The sequence below is a fragment of the Vicugna pacos genome, chromosome 14 (genome assembly GCF_048564905.1).
Source record: "Vicugna pacos chromosome 14, VicPac4, whole genome shotgun sequence".
NCBI lineage: Eukaryota > Metazoa > Chordata > Mammalia > Artiodactyla > Camelidae > Vicugna > Vicugna pacos.
In genome coordinates, this window is record NC_133000.1 from 65,388,694 (window position 1) to 65,408,474 (window position 19,781).

The window sequence follows — 19,781 nt, forward strand, 5'->3', positions numbered from 1 at the left end:
AGAGAGTGAATAGCCCCTTCTGGCCATTCCCTCCATCCCTGTTCCCTTTGAGTCCCCGTGAACTGCCATCTGTGCAATGCACGTGTGGTCTGCTCCCCCGGGGGCTCTGTGTCAAGTTATTCTATCCCTTGTGCTCTCTGGTGCCCTCAGCACCCACAGCGCCCTTTAATTACAGGCAGTGGGTGGCTTGATGACAGGATTAGCATCAGTGTCTGGCCTCCCTAAGGACCAGGAGACATTGTGGCTGAAGTTCCCCCATCTGCATAGCCGGCCTGTTTATATGTTGATGAAAAATCCAGAAGGGGGAGGGGCACGTATCTTCTTGCCGGCTGCCCTCCTGGCTTCAGGAGGAGCGTGCAGACGGGTCCCACAGGAGAGGTGTGGCTGTTCCACTTCACTGCAGACGCGGGGCCCTGTGGCTCTAAGTGCATTGCTGTTCTGCCCCTTGCTTCACTGCGGAATGAACAACAGTGGTGTTCTGCTGAACGTCAATTATAGACGTTTTAGGACGGGCTCAGCAGTTTTGTGAGAATGAAGCTGTATTACTCACGTGTGATGAGCCCAAAGGAAAAACATCTCGTTCCCGCGCAGCACTAGGACAGACCATGCCCTGGCCGAGTGAGAGCCTTTTCTGCTGCTTGTGAGTCTGGAAGGCACAGGACATTCACTAGGCCGTACGAGCACTAACGTGAACATTCTGGCTTAGGAACTGAGCTGCAATGAATATCGGGGACACAGCTTTTGCCAACTAATAATGGATGGAATATTCAAATACAGAGTTTGCAAAATGCCAGCTCCTTGGTGGCCCCACCACCAAACCCCCCTCCCATCCCCCGAACCCACACACGACAAAAGGGTTTAGAAGTGATCACTGATGCAAAGAAAATTCTTTTACAAATATTTATTTTATTTTCTTATGTACAAAAAATAAAGTCCAAAATGAACATAAAACCAAATAAAAGCCTTTTGGCTGCACTGACTTTAATTGCCCATTATCTTACTGTCACGATTAATCATACAAACACTATATAGACTGTCGCCACAATGTCACATTTGTTATACAGGAGGAATGTGATATTTGGCTAGTCTAAGAACGTTAAGTAGAGAAAAAGAGATCATAAAGCAACTTGGGGGGTGGCGTCAACGGATTCTGAGATCATCACTCCAGAAGCAAATCTCCAACCAAGAACAGTACAGAGGCCCAAACGCACTTCTACCTGGTTGACCCAGCACAAGAGAACCAATGGCACTCCGACCGCTTCGCATTTCAACCTTCCCAGAGGAGGTGGGCCACTGATGTGTGAAGCAAACACAGCTGAGTTGTGAGACACCTAAACTGGGAGTTGAGAGTGAGATTCTGGAGAGAACCATTATTTCCATAGACGAGCATGGCAGCAGGGCCACCATTCTGAACTGAACATCTGAATGGGGGCCAACTTACATGTCTTTGCTGACTTACGGCAAAGCAGACCTGCCTTGGGTAAGAAATGAAGCCAATGATAACACCACACGTGCAAAGATTTTTTTAAAGTGAGCTGAATCATGTAGTTTTACTCTTTTTCGCTAAACTCGGTTATTAAAAGGCTTTGTAAGAAGCTCAACGTCTTTATGTAACCATGTCCCTCAAGTGTTCGACGTCCAGGTTTCTTTTAAGCCAGTCAGCTCTTTGGGCCCGTTTCTTTGCTTGCAACCTACACACACCATTTTCCTGGAAACAGGCAACACTTCCATCAGAGTGACTGAGGACAGAAATTGACTCGTTCTGATCTCAAAATAGCTTGTGCACATTTTAAAAAATAACATGAGAAACAGGATATGCTTTTTAAAATTCAGAATCTGTAGTTTGTAAAACCATTATCATTTTAGCATGAGCTCAGGGCTGACCTTTCCAGATCAGTCATAAATAATAAGCTCTCCCAAGAGAAGTATTTCTAGAGGAAGTGAGGAAAACATGAACTAAAGCTACAGCTCCTGCACCATACAGATCAGCCACTTTGGGCTTAAGCGCTCTTTCAGGGGATGGCAACAATGCATAACAGCATACGTGAATACACATCTTAGTTCACGGAGACAGAATATATGAAATTTTGAATGATCTTCATCTGGTGTTATAGCTTCTAATATTACTAACAGTGCCAGTGTGCAGCTTCTCTGGAACACTGGGAATAACCCATCACTTACACAGCTTTGATGGGCCAAGTTTAATGCCTTCCTATGGGAGGACAAAAATCATTTAAAACACTCAGTGACCAGCTGGAATTAAATGATACATCAGTTATGGATTGCTGAAAGAACCTATCGGAAGTCAGTTTTCCATCTAAATATCCAGAAGGTCGTCTCCGCTTTCGTCGCTCTCCACTGTCAGCTGCCGGGTCCACCACTTCTTAACCTCGGAGCCACAGGAAACGGTGTCCGTCATGGGATTTATTTTGCACACAACAGATTTCATCGTGGTCCGCCCTCCAAACCGTAAGTTGACTGAAGACACCGAGTGGCTGATTGGTTTGGGTGCTGCAGAATCAACAAGAGGCCCATGAGCAACGAGGCGTGCTTGCTCCCCGACCGCCGGCCGTCCCTGGAGCGCCGCAATGCTCCCGACAGCCACGGCTTCAGCGAGCGAGCCCGAGCCACAGACCACGTGTGTGAGACCCGCCCGAGCACTGGGGCCTTTACACGCATAACGGACTTTAAAATTATGTTCACGGACAACTCAGAAAAAATCCACCACTTGAAAAAAATATGCTGCTTCCCCTTGCACTGTGAGATAATTACGAAAACTAAAAAATCACGAAAAGTTCTAATTTGGGCAAATAAAATTGTCACAGAAATATGTGTGCACCAGTGTGTGTTAGTGTGTATGTACAACTATAAGGAAAAAACAAAGGAAAAGAAAGGACAGTGTAACAGACACTCAGGGGAGAGGGAGGGGTGCAGAGAGAGGAGGGAAAGAAAGATGCAGGTCAATAATTTTTTTTCGGTAAAAGTAGATTGAAGCGTAGCATCGGTGAGAAAGGAGTGATTCATAGACAGATTTCAAATTTGCTCAGGGCAGTATTCATCTTGCCAACTCATGCGTCTGATAACGCAGCTTGTATGGAGACTTTGTTGACATGGCTTTGGGATTCTAACAGTCACAGTTTTGGGTCCCATTTCTGTGACCTGTAGATGTAACCAACATCAAGTTCACGCCTCTGAATCCAAGTTTCCTCAATGGCAAAATGAAGAGAATACAAGTTTCCACATTGGACTATTCTGAGAATTAACAGAGATTAAATAGATTAAATGAGATGACCTGAAAAAATGCATAGCAGAACTACCATGTGATCCAGCAGTCCCTGGATCTGGGTACACATCAGAAGGCAGTAACATCGCTATCTTGAAGAGAGACCTGCACTCCCATGTTCGTGGCAGAGTTATTTACAATAGCCAAGATATGGAAACAACCTAAGTGTCCATCGACAGATGAGTGGATAAGGAACCCTGGGTGTATATACAACAGAATTCTACTCAGCCTGAAGAAAGAAGGAAATTTTACCATTTGTGACAACATGGATGAACCTGGAGGGTGTAATGCCTAGTGAAATAAGTCAGACCCAGAAAGAAAAGTCCTGTAGGATCTCAGTTATACATGGAGTCTAGAAAGTCAAATTCATTGAAGCAGAGAGTAGAATGGCAGTTACCATGGACGGGCAGGTGGGAGAAACGGGTGGGTGTTGGTCAAGGGTACAAAGCTTCAGTTACAAAGGATGAATAGGTTCTTGAGAACCTAGCGTGGTGACAGTGGGTAGTAACACTGAACTGTGTACTTGGAGTTTGCTGACAGAGTAGATTTTAAGTGTTCCCACCACATGTGCGCATGTGCGCGTGCACACACACACACACATAATGGTAGCTTTGAGAAGTGATGTATATGCTAAGTAGCTCAACTACAGAAATCATTTCACAATGTAAATGTTTATCAAAACATCATCTTTTACACCTTAAATATATACAACTTTTACACAATTAAAATGGGGAAAAGAAAAAAGGGAATGTATAGCACGACACCTGGTACACTGTTGGCACCCCCTTAAAATGCTCTTTTTCCTGCCCAGTGCCTCTTCAAGCCCAGTACGCCCCCAATACCATGTCCCTTCAATTATCACCATTGCTGGCACTGAGGTTGCCTGTGGGTCTTTGAAGACACTTTGACAACATCCTTTCTTTTATCCTTTTAAGTGATACCAAGGACTGAGCATCTCCCCTTGGTCACCTCTCCTGTCTGTCCCTCCGTTGTCTGTCCTTCCCCGCCTCACCAGCCCCTTCTCGCCGGCCATCCTGCTCTTATCCCAGCCTCACACGTGGGGACAGACCACCGCCTCTGTCCATGTCCCCACTGCCTCATGCCCAGACTTACATCGTTCTATTTAGAGCAGTTATTTTGAGGGAAGGGTCTCCGATGAGGGGAATCTATTTTTCATTGTTTCACTGTCTGTAAGTAACTTCAGATGCAGACCTGAAGTTTGAAATTCAAAACCCGAAGCACACAAGGCGTACAGGTACCTTTACAACGCCTCCATCGCTGGAGAAAGGACCTGCCGTACGTACCCGAGGGCAGGCGCCACTGCCCGAACTTCCTCTGGGGTTTGCCCGCGTCGGCCGCGTCCTGCCGACTCCCTCCTCGGTCCGACAGGGTGGGGCTCAGGAGCTGCTGCTGGCTGCTGGTCTGCAGGGGAAGAGTCAGGCGGGGATTCTTAACGCTGTGCCCTCCTCCTCCTCTGTGCACTGGCCTGGACCCTCATTTCATTTTGAGAAAGGAAAATAAGCTGGAAAAACAGTCTGGACCCATCATGTCCACGATGGGGAAAGGAAAAGTGGAGAGTCAAGCAAAGTGAAAGGGTCACCACTGCACCTGGTGGAAAGAAGAGGCCTGACTCTCCGGGCAGTGCCTTTCCCATCCCTCCCGGACTCCTCCACCGCGTACCAGCGCGGGAGGGCGGTTTTCCAGAAAGGAAGGTAGGGCGGCGGGAACTGCCTGGTTTGGGGACAGTATCCTCTTGCCAACCTGGAGGTCGGCACTTAGAGCTTCTGGAAGAGTTCTCAGTGGACGAAGCTCTGAGATGGGCCCCAGAGGAGAGCACAACTTACACCAATTAAGACTAAAGTCAAGGAGAAATGCCTGATCTCCACGCATTTCACCCAGTCCCCGGCTCCCCATCACCTCCCCCTTCCTATCAGCGCCTTGGTCCTCACGTGTCTTCATTGTCCCCTCTTGGGCTTTTTTACCTAAAACCAGCATCACCTTCCCTGCCTCACCAGCCCCTTCTCGCCGGCCATCCTGCTCTTATCCCAGCCTCACACGCAGGGCAGTGCCAGCATCCTCGGGGCAGACAGGAGGCAGAGCCAGCACAGAAGCCTCCACATCCCCCTGTGTTGACTGTCCCTTCACAAGTCATCAGTAGCAGATTCCTACTGGCTGGGGAGTCAACGACATGAAATCCACCCCAAACTGGGGCTGTGGAACAAGAGGGCCCCTGGGCCTCGGAGCCTCAGGCTTCAGCGTCGTGGCCGGCCCCTGACTGTCACTACTCACCAGAACGCTGGACCTGCTCCAGCTGATTCAAAACTGGGCCCCACTGAGGGCGGGACCCCTGCCAGCTGCTTGTCACACACGAGCTCTCCAGGACGCTGGTGGCTCTGTGCTTTTTTTTTTTTTATGGACGTGCAGATTGAGTCTGGAAAGGAAAAGTGCTGTGCCCTGGTACACAGAAGGCCCTTCAGCCAAGCCTCCCCGAATTCCATATGCTCCTCTGATGCCCAGCTAAAGGAGGACAAATCCTCAGTGCGTCTGACTCCCTGAGACTGAAGGCCCATTGCAAACATTTTCGCTCATTTTACTGCAAGTTCCTATGACGTGGTGAGGAGGAAGAATGTCAGACAAATCATGTGCTCCCACGTCTTGTGCTGCTGCTGGACTCAAACCCGTACAGATGGATGTTAATCAACAGGATCGTTAAGTTCAGGGAATTCCCCTTTTTTTCAGTATCCATACAAATCATCACCTCCACCGACTCAGGGATGGCAAAGACACAAACACAAACTGGACCAACATGTTCCAGTTTTTTCTTTTCCAACTGAAAAAAACTTCCTATCAGGAACAGTGCCGCTTGTTTGAAATGGTTGTGTGAACGGCACCAACTTGTGTTCTGTGAGCATCCTTGGACGACGGACGCCTCCTGCCCATACCTCGGGTTGCATGTTGTTATCCTGGCTGTTGGCGTTCAGGTCCTCGCTGGGCTGCGTGGTCTCGATACTGGGCGGGTTGAGAAAGCGGCTCAGCTCCTGCTGTTGGCTCTCTCTCAGGCTGTGGATGATGCTGCAGGACTGCTGCTGTTTCTATGGAAATAGGACTGCTCTTTCAGGAACGGGAAGATCAGCCCCCACCCCACTGCCCCCACCACTCCAAGCTCGTTTTCTTCTCTTCTCTCCTGAGGTCCTGCCTGCCTGGTGCCATCCTAGGAGCTTCCTGATAATGACTCTTAACTAATTTCCCTGCTAGATATCAGACTGCTTTAAAGGAGGGCTTAGCGGCAGAGGAGCTGCCCTCCCTCCCACTTTCATTTGCATAACAATGGGATAGTTAGGTTCCTGGATGCTACCTTGTGTTTCATTTTAAATAGACTTTTTAGATCATTAACGTGGGTTTGTATTTTTTTCCCTTCTTATCTTGCTCTATGCTCTTCTCTAAGCCGATGTGGATCGCCCCTTTCCTCTTAAGTTTTAAGAGGCAGGAGACTTGGGTGGATGCGGGAAATCCTTGCCCTGGGTTGGAGCAGGTCAGGCCAGCAGCGGGCCGATCTGCTGCGCACACACTGAGGCCAGAGTGGTCTGGGGGTGAGCGGGCCCGCCTGTGACCTGTCAGGGCCCGTGGAGGGCAGACGTGATGCCTGGACCCGACGGGGCTACGCTGGGCCAGCTCTGACGGCTGCCTTGCTATAGGCTGGGCTGTTTCATTTCTCTGGGGACCTCTTCTCTGCCAATGGATTTGCTTCACAGTTGATGTTCTGGGAAATAGGATAAAAAAAATCTGTTACGTATAAATGTTTGGTGATTGATTGGATTTTTCTCTTCTGTGTGTGAAGCTCAAGTGAAAAGCCTTCATAAAGGTAAGTACCTAATAGAAATGCCCACTGTGAACACGGTCTCTGCCAACACAGTGTATGTTCATTGATTTATGAGTCAGAGAATCTTAAAGCTTATAGTTCAGGAAACAGATCATACACTCTGGGGAGAGGTGGTCTTTAATTAGAGATCAAACAACATTGTCAATAGTCTGGTTGGAATATTTTAGGAGCCATTTAAAAGCTGTCTTGTACATTCAGGTGCCATTTGATATGTAGAGATTTTTGGCACTTGTATTTCATAAATGGAGATCATAAATACTTTAGTATCCACAAACTGCTTTTTAAACATTCATGCTATGTTACAAAAATGTGATTCAACTTCTTATGGGACTCTGCTCAAGAGGGTCTGGCTGAATTTGGACCAGGATTAGGGTCTGAATCATCATAACTGGATAAAGGTGATGTATGTGAAGGGCTGTAACGTTAGTCACAGAAGGATCCAATCCAGGGGCTTGAAAAGCTCTTTCTCTTGACCCTCCTCCTCCTCCTTCTTTGAGGAAATAAAGCCCAGACAAGTCTGGCTCACTCACGGCTCGGATACGCTTTAAGCACTTTTTCAGCCACATGCGGATGGTCTGCTTGGCCACCTCCTCCTCGATGGTATACTCCAGCTGCTCCCTCGCAAGCAGCTCCTCCAGCTGCAGGCTTTTCCGGATGTCAACCGACCGGTAGGAGAGCATGCTGGGGTTGGGAGGGGGGGCACACAGGGATGCAGCGCTGATGCACCCGGACCGAGACGCTTAGGCATCCCAGAACCCAGAGACATCACTCCATCCACCCGATGCAACGTTCTGATGCCGCCCCTGACCAGCCGGAGGGTTTGGGCTGCTTATGCCCCGTGTCTCCCCACCCTCATCTGTAAACCGGGAGAGTCAAGGTACCTACCTTACTACACGATTACGTGAGCTACTATCTGCCAGGTGCTTACAGCAGTAAGTGCCATGTAAGCGTCTGTGAAACAAAAGACCCACCAGGCGAGGCCCTGATCTACGTTATCAGCCGCTCGAGACTCTGGAACTTTCCCTGTAGAAGGAAGACTGCTCTCGCTACACTTTCTCCACATTCAGCTCCAACTGGTGATGTGCAGTATGCTTGGCTGTGGGTCATGCATCCCCTGCTCCATTTCCCTCTCCGTTGATCTCGCTTGCTCCCCCAGATCGTCCTCATTCATCTTAGAGAGCCGCAGAGCCAGGCTGGAATGCTGGCTCCCATTCAGCCCTTGGCTCCATGGCCCAGACAGCAGCAAATGAAAGCAACAAGCTGACGTGCTGCACCGGGGCCCCGGGCAATAAGGCGCTGGTGTGTCCGGGCTGAGGCGCTCACAGCCCAGGAGGGACAGGGTACTCCGCGCTGCAGCCCCAGGCTCCAGGTTCCCACTCAGCCCCTGCCTGCCCGCCTCTCCCCACCCCAGCTGCAAGCTCGCTCTGCCTCTTTCCCCTGCCTCATCAAGAATCTCATATCTGGGGCTAGAGGGACAGCGAAGCGTGAAGGATGCCACCATCACCCTCGCTGGGTCCATTACATCAGATGCACCAACTTGTTTCAAGGAGGCTGACCATTCACTAGTAATGACAATGATGAGTCCAGACGCCTCACTTTCAGCCTAAGAATATGTGTCACCAGGAGAGAAGGCTGAGCGACATTCTGAGAGAGAGACGGCATCCTTTGCTGTTCGTCTATGTTTCCTGCCTCAGCTTTTTCTGCCTTTTAGCTCACTTCTAGAAGTGAACAGACAGAGGTAAAATCGATAACTTGAGAAAACTTCTCCCAGTTCCTTCCTCTGTTCTGGTCTTTTTTTTTTTTTTTTCAAATTCTAGTCCCAATGGTATCACTGTACACCTGACTGCTCCTGAAATTGGTGACACTATATCCAACATTTAACTTGCCAACTATTTGCAACATGATGAAAATAGTTCCCGAATGTAGAGAGTTCCTGACTTTTTCTGTGGCGCGGACCCCTGGGCAGTGCAGCTCACGGGACACTTCTTAGAACAAGGCTTTAAAAGCATAAAATAAAATCTATGTTACAAAGGAAACTGATTACCTCGAAACACAGTTCTCAAATTATTTTCTTTGAAAAGGTGGTGATACAGTAACACAAGTGCTTCTCGATTATTGCGTTAAATAATAGCATCTAGCCGAGGTCAAATGACTGAGTCAGAAGAGCTAGTGCACATAACGGGTATTTTAAGATATCAGATGGGGCAGTAACGTGATGTGAAGTGTCTGATTTCTACCGGTGACAAGACGTGGGTCTTATTAACACTACCGTGCTTTGTTGCCTGCACTCACCACTGAGGAAAATGCTGCATTTCGGTGATCAGTGAAAATAGAGATGTAACTGTTTCCCCTTCCAAGAACATGGACCTCTGAGTTTTATCCACAGACCTCTATCTAAGAAGCTGTTACGGGTTGAACTGTCTTCCCCTCAACAGAAGATATTTTGGGGTCCAAACCCTCAATACCTCAAAATGTGGTCTTATTTGGAAATAGGTCATTGCAGACTTGACCGGTTAAGATGAGGTCACACTGGGCTAGGGTGGGTCCTTAGTCCACTACGACTGGTGTCCCTGTAACGGGAATCTGGACGCAGACACGCACACAGAGGAGAGCACCTTGTGGAGAGGGAGGCAGAGATCAGGGCAACGCATCTACAAGCCAAGGAACGCCACAGGCGGCCAGGAAACCACGGGACGCGGGGAGAGGCCTGGAACAGCCCCACCCCCTTTACAGCCTCAGAGGAACCAACCTCGTCCACACCTTGAATTCACTTCCAGCCTCCAGAACCAGAACTGGGAGACAGCCCACTCAGTGGATGGTATTTGGTGGGAGCAGTCCTAGCCAATAACACGGAAGCCTCTCAGAGACAAGGGGGAGCAGAGCCTCCATCTGCCCCTGGGTCTTGTCCAGGTCCTCATGAGATGTCTGGAAAAAGGGATTTGTCAACCAACTGGGGGCAACCATCCCTGGGTGGGCCAGGCTTAGGGTCAGATTCGTGAGTGAGGAGGTCAGACTACAGCTCCAGCTTAGCCACAGAAGCCCAGTAAGTCAGCAGGTCACCACCCCTCCCGGGCCAGTTCCTTCCTACGAAATGAAGGGTGGGCCCCGCTCCCCGAGGTCCTGCTCCCTCTCCCTGCAGGAGCCCCTCCGCCAGTAAGGGGCACCTCTGGGGACATGCGGCCACTGCTTCTCCAGTCCCGAGTGAGGCACTCATGGGGACACCATCAGTACAGGGCAGTGAGAAAGGCCATTTGGCTTTTGAGAAGTTGACCTGGCTGTATAACCTCCGTGGACGTGGCATTTCGGGTTACAAACCTGCCTGTTAATTGTATCTCTCAGAGCCTTCAGTGATCGCGGCTTCCGTGTCTGGACTCAGTGGAGAGGAGAGCTATGACCCTCCTGCCCCCAGGCCGGTACCTTAGGACATCGTGGAAAGTGACGTCGCCGCCACTGTGCAGCCTCTCCATCTCGTAGCACATGTGCTTGAACAGAAGTTTGTCCTTGTCCAGGTCCACCTCCAGCCGCCCCCGCAGCAGCCGCAGCAGGAACTTCACGCGGAAAGTCGGAATCACCCCCTGGGGACAGAGCACAGCCACTCGTAAATCATGGATTCGCTTGGGGTTCTGTTTTCACGGCAAAATAGCCCGGGGCTAGTTCTCAAAAGCTGGCACAATTAGCACCGGGTGGCGAGGAAGCTGCTGGCCTCCCCAGAGGCTGGGTGGGGTCTGTGCACCCAGAGGAGCCTGAGATTAAGAGCTGCGCCCTTGGAGTTTCTGCAGGTGCTTCTCTGATTCTGGGGACATGACCGCCATGCGGCAGCTGAGGAGCCAGGGAGCCAAGGTGGTAAATCTCGCGCTCTGCCTCCCCTGCACCTGGCGCCTGCTTAACCAGGCTTCTCTTCCGTTGCTTGTTTCCCTGACTCAGCCCGTGTCCATTTGTTTCTCTAACACACGTGCTGAGCGGGTCAGTGACGCATTTGGTAGAAAAGATGGGACCCACACGTGTATGAACCTCTTCTTCACTTAGTCTGGATGCTAGGAACTTATAACCACGATTGTGAGCTGTTCTCCAATGGAAAGACTGCTCCTTCCTGGGTCTTCTCTATCATCAGAGCAATGACCCATGGGACACCCGGGCTCCCAGTTCTGCCCTCTTCCTGGCAGAGCCGATGCAGGTTTGGAGGATCTAACACATGACTCCCTTCTGGGCAACAAAACCTATGGCACCAGCCTGGCTGGGACTTTGAATTCAGGTGCTGGGAGAGGGACATCGGTGACCCATTAATTCCCATCAGTTACTAATGTCTCAACACGTGAAGGTGGTGCTGCTTCCGTGTGTGTCAGTGGACAGTAGGTTCCTGTAGGTAGCAGTGAGGCTGATGTAAGTGGATGCAGGTGAGACAGAGCTGGCCCAGACTCCTGCACACGCAGGTAGGTAACTGTCTGGGAGGAAAGTCCCCGTGACCAGTGCTTGGGTGGCGTGGGGGTGTCAAGGAGAGGCAGCACAGGGGTAGGGGAGGATCACACAATGCTGCGCACACCCCAGCTCTGCTCCACAACCCCGTTTTCTCTGCCTCTGGCCCCTTGGTCCCTGCATCTGTGGTCAGTTCTTCTGGAACTATTTTCAGATCTTCCCCCAGGTCTGCCCATGGCTGGACTTTACTGGTCCTTCAGATGTTAAGTCAAATAACACTTTCTCAGCCAGACCTGTGAAAGTGTCTGCCTCCAACTCTAACCCCCCTCTACCATGTCACCTTCTGCAAAGTGCTTATAACTTCTTGAAATAATAATAATTATTATAATCTTCATTGTTATACTCTTAATCGTTCATCTCCCCGTATTAGAACATATGCTCCATGAACGCGAGGACCTTGCCATCTGGTTCACTGTCATATTCCCGGTGCCTAGAACTGTACCTGAGTGTTAGCTAGGATGGAGAGGGAGGGGAAGGAGAGGACGAGGTGAATGAAGCTACTGCTGCTCTAACTTTAGGAAATCCTGGATATGTTTTATGATGAAAACATTCAAATAATAAGTCCAAAATAATTCAAAATAATAACTTTCAGAAGCCACTTAAATAATTCCTTTGCACTTCTAATCAGAACTGCTGTTTGACAGACTCACAAACATAGGAAACAAACTTATGGTCACCAAAGGGCAGTGGTGGTAGGGGATATAAATTTGGAGTTTGGGATTAGCAGATATAAACTATTATGTAAAAAATAGATAAGAAGGTCGTACTATATAGCACAGGGAACCACATTCAATAGCTCGTAATAATGTATATTGAAAAAGATTATGAAAAGGAATATACACGTATAACTGAACCACTCTGCTGTACACCAGAAACTAACACAACACTGTAGATCAACTATCTTCAATTAAAAAAAAGTCATTTGAGGCTGAGGTGATCGTGGATCTATTATTCTGCTGCCTGGGTGCCTTGAAGTCACCCCCTCCCCTGCACTGAGCCCAGGTTGGTACCCTCAGGGCCTGCTTGGTTTCCCTTCCTTGCCCACTTTCTGCACGTTGAGAAGGAGAGGATGTTCGTGGTTGGAAGAAAACGTAGGGGGAGCCATTCTGCCCCCTCACCTTCCTAGCATATTCTTCTAAATTGTCAATGGCAGCTTTCCGCAGTTTACCAATGGCCGTTCCAAATTCAATCTATGTCAACTGTCAGTGACAAACCCGCTGAAATGTCTGAGACCCGGCAGTCAGTCTCTTCAGGGTGGGGCATGAAACTATAATCCGCTTTCTTACCTCTCGTTTATCATCCACCATGTTCCATATGATTTGAAAGTGGCGAAGATCGTTGTAACTTAAAAGCTGGTCCTCCTCGGTGGAATAAAACAAGGAGAAATTCTCCACAATTATGGCTAAAAAAGAAAGAAAGAGAGAAAACTCAGGGAGTCAGACAATTATGCTAATCTGTCATTTTTTAGAAAAAGGGAAACATCTATTATAAATAATGGATTTTATCACCTACATTATAAGCCAAATTTTTAAAGTGCTTTTCGCATGGTTTCCAAGTTGGCATGTTTTACACTTGGACTAAGCTATGTATCCAGCTCCTGCCTTTCCAAAACATGAGGGTCATGAGCATAAACACACATTCTGTGTATAAGATGCTCATGCCAGCTGGCTTTAAGTCTTAGTTGAGCGTTCCAGGGATGTTTTTAAAGGTCAAATTGAGCTCTGGGTGGCCCCACAGCTGGGTGGACAACATATATCTTTTGAAAACATAAATGTGATATTTCAGGGCTGTAAAGGTAGTGCTGCCTGATATCTGTTCAACGTAATCCATGTGAAAGAGCTCTTGAAATTCATGACCGTAATTAATAGGACAACTCTTGAAACTGCAATCAGCTGTCATTGACATGCCTTTCAAAGGTCTTTTCTGCTTCTGGACTGAGAGGCAACAATTTATAATTAATGCCATAAAACACCCAACCTCAAGCAATCCAGGATAATTACCTGAAAATTGTACATAAATATCTAAGAACCTGAGTTTAAAGAGACTGAAAAATATTCAGTGACCATCACTTACCTACAAGTAGATTCAGCATGATGTAGGCGATGATGACGTAAAATGAACAGAAATACATAAGTGCCCCGGCATAATTTCCGCAGTCTGTCGCCCAGTATGTAAATTCATCTGGGGTACAAAAGGGAGGCTGGACCTGCGGGGCCGTGGCGGGGAGGAGAGGGCACGGGGCGGGGGGAGCGGGGAAGAATACAAACCTCTGTTAATTGCCTGTAGTTGTGAATACATTCCCAACAACATAAAATATAATTGACTTCAAAGTGATCTCTCAAAGCCCCATCCACTGGGTGCGTCCTATGTGGCAGAAATCAAAACGAACATTTCATTTGTGCTGTGCTTCTGGTCTTGTAGGATCCCAAGTTCACTGCCATTTTAGAAGCACAACGAACATGAATCTGTTTCCTCCAAGACACTCTTTCTGCCGCCTTCACGAGCCCCAAATCATAAGTAGTCATTGTGACGCAAAAGGAAGAAAGTCAGGTAAAAAAGCATTTTAAAAAGCTCTCTGACTTAAGTAATGGGTTAAGATTTTGGAAGACCTGCTAGACACAGCAAATTCATATTCAAATTGTATATGAAGAAGCCAGTAATCCTCATTCTTAGAGCATCGTTACGGGATGTTATTAAATGACCCAAGATTCAGGTTATTAAAAGCCTCCCCATTTTTACTAGCTCAATAAAACGCCAATATCTCTGAGAAACCTCTGGTTTCTTTCAGCAGAGACACAAGCTCTTTCTTCTGCATTTCCATGGCATTCTGCTTTTTTTTTTTTAATCTAGAATTTGTTTAATTCTGCCTTGTATTATTTTTAACTTGGTAAATTCTGCCCCCATTCATTCATGCATCAAGTTCCCGATCTCCTACTATGTGCTAGGCTTATACCCAGTGTTGGGGACAGGCTGGTAAGCAGGACACAGAGCCCTTCCCTCCTCTGTGTTGCTGACAGTCTAGAGCAGTGCAGTCCGATACAGGAGCCGCTAACTACACGTGGCTATCTAAATTTCAATTTGTGTTAATTCACAGTCACTACAATGAAATAAAACTGTAAAGTTAGTTCCTCAGTGGCGCTGGTCACAATTCAAGGGCTCAGTAACTACAGATGGGGGGTGGCCATTGAGTCGCCATCCTTGCAGACATTTCTTTTGAGGATGAGACGGATGAAATAAACCAACTGAGCCAGTCGCTTACTATGGTTGTGATACATGCTACAAAGGAGGAACACCGAGGGCTGTGAGAGCACAGAACCGGCAGTCTTAGCGTTGGGCAGGATTCCTAAAGGGACTGAGCTTTAGAGTGAGACCTGGAGGATGCTGAAGAATTAGCCCCTAGAAGCAAGGGGACAGGAGGAAGAGAGTTGTTTGGAGCCCCTGACATAAGCCCCTTGAGGATGCCTTGGAATCGCTGAAGACCTGGCACCCAGCGTGTGGGCCGGTACAAACCAGGGGCTCAGGGAGTATCTGCTGAAGAAACGAAATCAAAGAAGCGGAACTCCCCTGTTTGCACCTGACTGTAGAGCCGTCAAGGATGGGAGGACGGGAACAATGGTCATATGGTGCATATCTATTGATGAAACTACAATGGCTTGAGTTGGTTCACTGGATATTTTTCCTGTGTGTCCATATACTGTAATGTTAAAGAATGCAACTTTATGGCCTAGAAGGTCAGGCTATGTGTTTTGTGCACAGTCTTGATGCTACAAGGATGGTGCTGCCAACACCGCATCACCAAAGAGTGTCATCTGATGCTAGGTCAAGTCCTCGTGAGTGACGAAGAGACGCTTACCATACAGTCGTGCATAATCTTGTTCCAGTCTTCTCCTGTGACAATTCGAAACAGTACAGTGATGGCTTTGCCAGCTGAAGAAAAGTTTGCATGTCTAATTTAAGGGAAAAAAAAAACAAGGTGTGAGTGATACGGTTTGATAGGAAGTAGTAATGTTTGTCACCATCAAAACAGGTGGATTTTGGAGCAAATCCGGTTGCTAAGTTACCATTTCTAAAGGTTACACCCTCTTTTTGTTTGTTATTTATACTGGCCCCCAAGGATAGCTGTCTCAGGAACCCAGCCCTAGCAGGTGCCAACAGTTTACCGCCATTCATCTCGAGCGACTAAGCAAGCAAGCTCTGACAGTTAAAAATGACTCCTCCTTTCACAGGGATTATGCTAGGAAAGGTGGAGCCTCCAGTATCAGATAAGTAATCTCTGCAACAAGACGCAGTTGTATTTAATATGTTGTAATAATTTAATATTTAAAAAAAAAACCTCTGAGATGCTTCCACAAAATTTAAGACAAACTTTGAACAATGCTTTTCATATATAATAACCATTTGGGGGTCCTAACCTCCCATGTGTCACTCAAAAAAGCCATCCCAAAATTATTTAATTAGAAAAGTAATATATCATTCCTGGCATTTATGTGGATAGAACATTTGCTGGAATTCATCAGGATATCAGAAGTGGTTATTCCTGCATGGTGGTGAAATGATGGACTCTGTTTTCTTTTATTTCTGAATTTTCTAAGGTTTCTAAAGGAAGTATGCACACCGTTTCCAATGGGAAAAATGTCATTTGAAATTTGGCTGTTCTATTTTGTTTTAATTTCCAAATGATTGCTTCCCTCTCCCCATCTCTGTCTAAAAAAACAGGCAGATATTTATTCATGACTTCATTACTAAAAAGGTTTGCTTGATATTTGAATAAAAAGATAAATTTATACCAACCTGTTAATGTTCTCCCCATATTTCACAGTACCAAATAAAACCACCCCAGCAAAAGCATAACACAGCAGCAACAGGAACATCCCTACTATGATAAAGAAGCTTTTATACATGCTGACCACCACTGTCAGGAGAAGCATCTTTAGTGTTACCTGTACCGAGAGGAAGGGTGGGGGTGGGGGGGAGAGAATGAGGGAGGGGGGTGAGAAAGAGAGGGAGAGAAATATGAATATTTAACTCATTAAGCCGTGGTGAACCTGGGAAATAAGTAACGTGAGCAGTTTGGCACAAAAGTGATTTTCAAGGACATCACTTGAAAGGTGCTTCCTATTTGGAATTAAATTTGAATATTATTACAAACCATTACACATAGAGAAATTCTTCTCATATTTCAAACTTCAGGTTCTTTAGCCAAATCAATAGAAGTTCCACCCCAATATTTTTAGCCTTCTATTTTCTCTTCTCCTGCTTCTTAATTCTCTACGATAAAGGCTGTACATTTTTGGCTGAAAGCAAGCAGACCCAGGATTCGTCCACAAACAGGCCTTCACAAAAACACACTAAACAATGCTAAAATAACCATCAAATATTAAATATATTGAGTATGTGGCTATATGGACTACACAGGAAATAAAGTTAGGAACAAAATAGGAAACAGTGCCTTAAAAAATGAAACACATACGTGGAATGTACGCTTTAACACAAACGAAGGCTACCTGGAAATCTGGACTCACAGAGTCAGGAATACTTGTTAAAGATTATTTTTCTTTGCAGTAAAACTACTTAACTTGATTAAACATAACAACAATAAACATAAAGAAGCAGAAGGAAGACCATCAGGTTTTGCTTTTGTGCCTAATGTGCTATCTTTAGTTGATGACTGAGTTCACTGAGCAAAGAAGAAGAATGAATAAAACAACACAAATGTCAGGAAACATATCACAGGGTAACTAAGCTACCGATTCACTTTATCATTTGCTCATTCTGACTCATGATGTCTAGTAATTGGTTAACCCCAGCCCTGAAGACCCAGAAGGGCATGTGAGGTCAGTCATCGCTCCTTTCCTCCCTGCATATGTGACCTTTGACAGTAACTTCACAACGTACTTACATGCTTCCCGCAGATTGAGAAAAACCTGAAGACAATCACGCATGCGCCCATCATGTAGGTATACGCGTTCTGAAATTTAAACAAAGGAGGGCCTCTCGTAATTTGCACAAAAGATCTTGTTACAGTTCCATTTTCATTTTAAGCCTTCTGTGAAGTCTACTGAATAATGAGTTTAATAAAATATGAAAATTCCTATAAGAAATTTATCTTAAAAAGGTGCTGAAAAGGTCACCGCCAAAACTCATGAATAAATATTAGCTATAAAGTCAAACCTTCAATGAAACTTCCATCTCTGTTTTTTCTCAGCTGAATTCTGCATTTTAAAATTTATTTTACATGAAACAGTGGCCAGCTCCTTCGAGGAGCAAGAAAGACAGGGGATAACAATGTAACACGGAGGCATCGAGGGAGACAGGAGATAAAGGACTCCTGGCTTCCTGTTCCAGCCAGAGGGGTGTTGGTGTTGGAAGAGATTGCCAGAGGTCTGTTTCCGCTTCCTTCTCTTTGAAAACCTCCAGAGATGTCTGGAGACCAGCCGGCCACATGCACATTAGTCTGAGCTGGTTTCAGAGATGTCCCCGCTCTCAGAAATACACCCCCCTCTCCTCTGAGTGTGTGATCGGCAGCAGGAGGTGACTCGGTGTGCTTTATGACTAAGAAAGTTCCATCCGAGAAACAAAGATCCCACCGGTGACAACTGCAGTAACAACCGTGGCATTAAGCTGATGCCAAGGCGTGATTAATCCCCAGGCGCCTTCCTGCTTAGTCAAATGACAACAGTCCCAGATGGGCCCCTGTAGGGGGAAGACTCTTGGTGAGGTGCAGGGAAATGAATGTGTCTGCAGCACAGAAGCATCTCAGGGTGGGAACAAGGACTGCTTCTTCCTTCAGAATCGTCCACTGCAAAACAGAGTGGAGGGCAAGCGCCCCCCCAGGACCAGAGGCTCCCGGGGAGGAACAGAAGCAGTCAGGCAGCGTAGGCAGCCGGTCTCCCGGGCATGAGCCATCCTCCCTGGGGACACCCAGAATGAGAGAATTTGTCTGGAGAAAGAGACAAAGCTGCTCCTTCTTGCCATGTTCGTGCAAAACCAATTGTAGAGACCGCCTCCCTTTACTTCTGGAAGTGATGGCGCTCACAGCTTCCAGGATGAGGACCCGCTCCTTTACCTGCACTACAGGCCCTGAGAGGTCCGACACCTTCTCACCCAACCAGAAACTGTGCCACGTTCCCCTCTCCCTGTCTGCTCCAGGCCCACTGTCTGTCCCACTGAGCCTCCCATCACGGGGACAGCTGCCTGGAATATTCCCCCCTCACCCGACAGACTGATCCCAGTCATCACTCCCCGGGGACGCTGTCCAGGCCCTCTCTGATGAAGCCGCCGGGTGCTGTGATGCGGCTCTCCGTCTCCCTCACCCTCGCAGTCATTTTCATTGACTGAGGGGCATTTGACGAAACCCAACCTAACCTTCCAGGCAGTGAGGTTCAGGAGAGCTGTCTTCATTCTGCCCATTACACTCTCCTCAATTCCTGGCACAGTGACTTGCAGCTTTTTTAGCGCTCTGAACCATCTGTCGTCAGAGCGAATGAATCAGGGTGACTCAGAGCCCACCTGGGCTTGGCACAGCCCCTGATGCTGAAGGTAACAACTGTTTTAAGGACAGTCAATATGTTCCCAAGTACAGCGACTTCATCCCAAAGCAGGGCCTTTGCGGTGTGCAAACGGGTTCTGTGTGTTAGGGATTTTTTCCCTGCTTGCCTCTGACACTGGGGAGGATGGGAGACTGGGTAGAAGAGCAGGGGAAACTGATGGTACGACTTTTGAGTGGGATCAAGGAAGACTAACAAAAAAGAAAGTATTTATAATAATGTGTCACGGGTTTGTATGTATAATCTTTACAGTTGTTAAAACTTCACATACTTGACCTTCATGATGGGCATAAGGAACAGGTAGACTATGACATTATATTCCCAGTTCAGAGCAAGGGGCAAAAAGACCACTGAAGGCAATTAATTTGACCAAGGCTGGAAAACAGTGCAGCCTAGAGTGGGGCCCAGATCTTCTGGACCTGTGTTGTCCAACATGGTAACCCGCTGTGGTCCGTGAGCACTGGAAGGGAGGCCAGTCTAAATTAGGGGGTGCTGTCAATGTCAAATAGGCACTCAATCAAAGATTTAGTACCAAAGAAAGGATGTAATCTTGCACCTTCATAATTTTTACATTGCTAACATATTGAAATGATAATAT

The 19,781-nt window shown here is 47.3% G+C and overlaps 1 protein-coding gene across 2 annotated transcripts in view; it reads right to left on the reverse strand.

Moving 5' to 3' along the window:
* Positions 1–886: 886 nt before the first annotated feature.
* Positions 887–19,781, reverse strand: part of NALCN (sodium leak channel, non-selective) — a 258,985-nt gene continuing 240,090 nt past the window's right edge. For both annotated transcript variants that reach the window (XM_072976491.1, XM_072976492.1), the window contains 10 exons: positions 17,536–17,604; positions 16,428–16,576; positions 15,490–15,583; positions 13,710–13,842; positions 12,923–13,038; positions 10,581–10,738; positions 7,694–7,844; positions 6,226–6,375; positions 4,588–4,705; positions 887–2,511 (listed from right to left, as the gene is read on the reverse strand). In XM_072976491.1, coding sequence (XP_072832592.1) covers positions 2,318–2,511; positions 4,588–4,705; positions 6,226–6,375; positions 7,694–7,844; positions 10,581–10,738; positions 12,923–13,038; positions 13,710–13,842; positions 15,490–15,583; positions 16,428–16,576; positions 17,536–17,604 — 1,332 coding nt within the window. In that variant the 3' untranslated portion in view covers positions 887–2,317. The remainder of the gene's footprint in view (positions 2,512–4,587; positions 4,706–6,225; positions 6,376–7,693; positions 7,845–10,580; positions 10,739–12,922; positions 13,039–13,709; positions 13,843–15,489; positions 15,584–16,427; positions 16,577–17,535; positions 17,605–19,781) is intronic.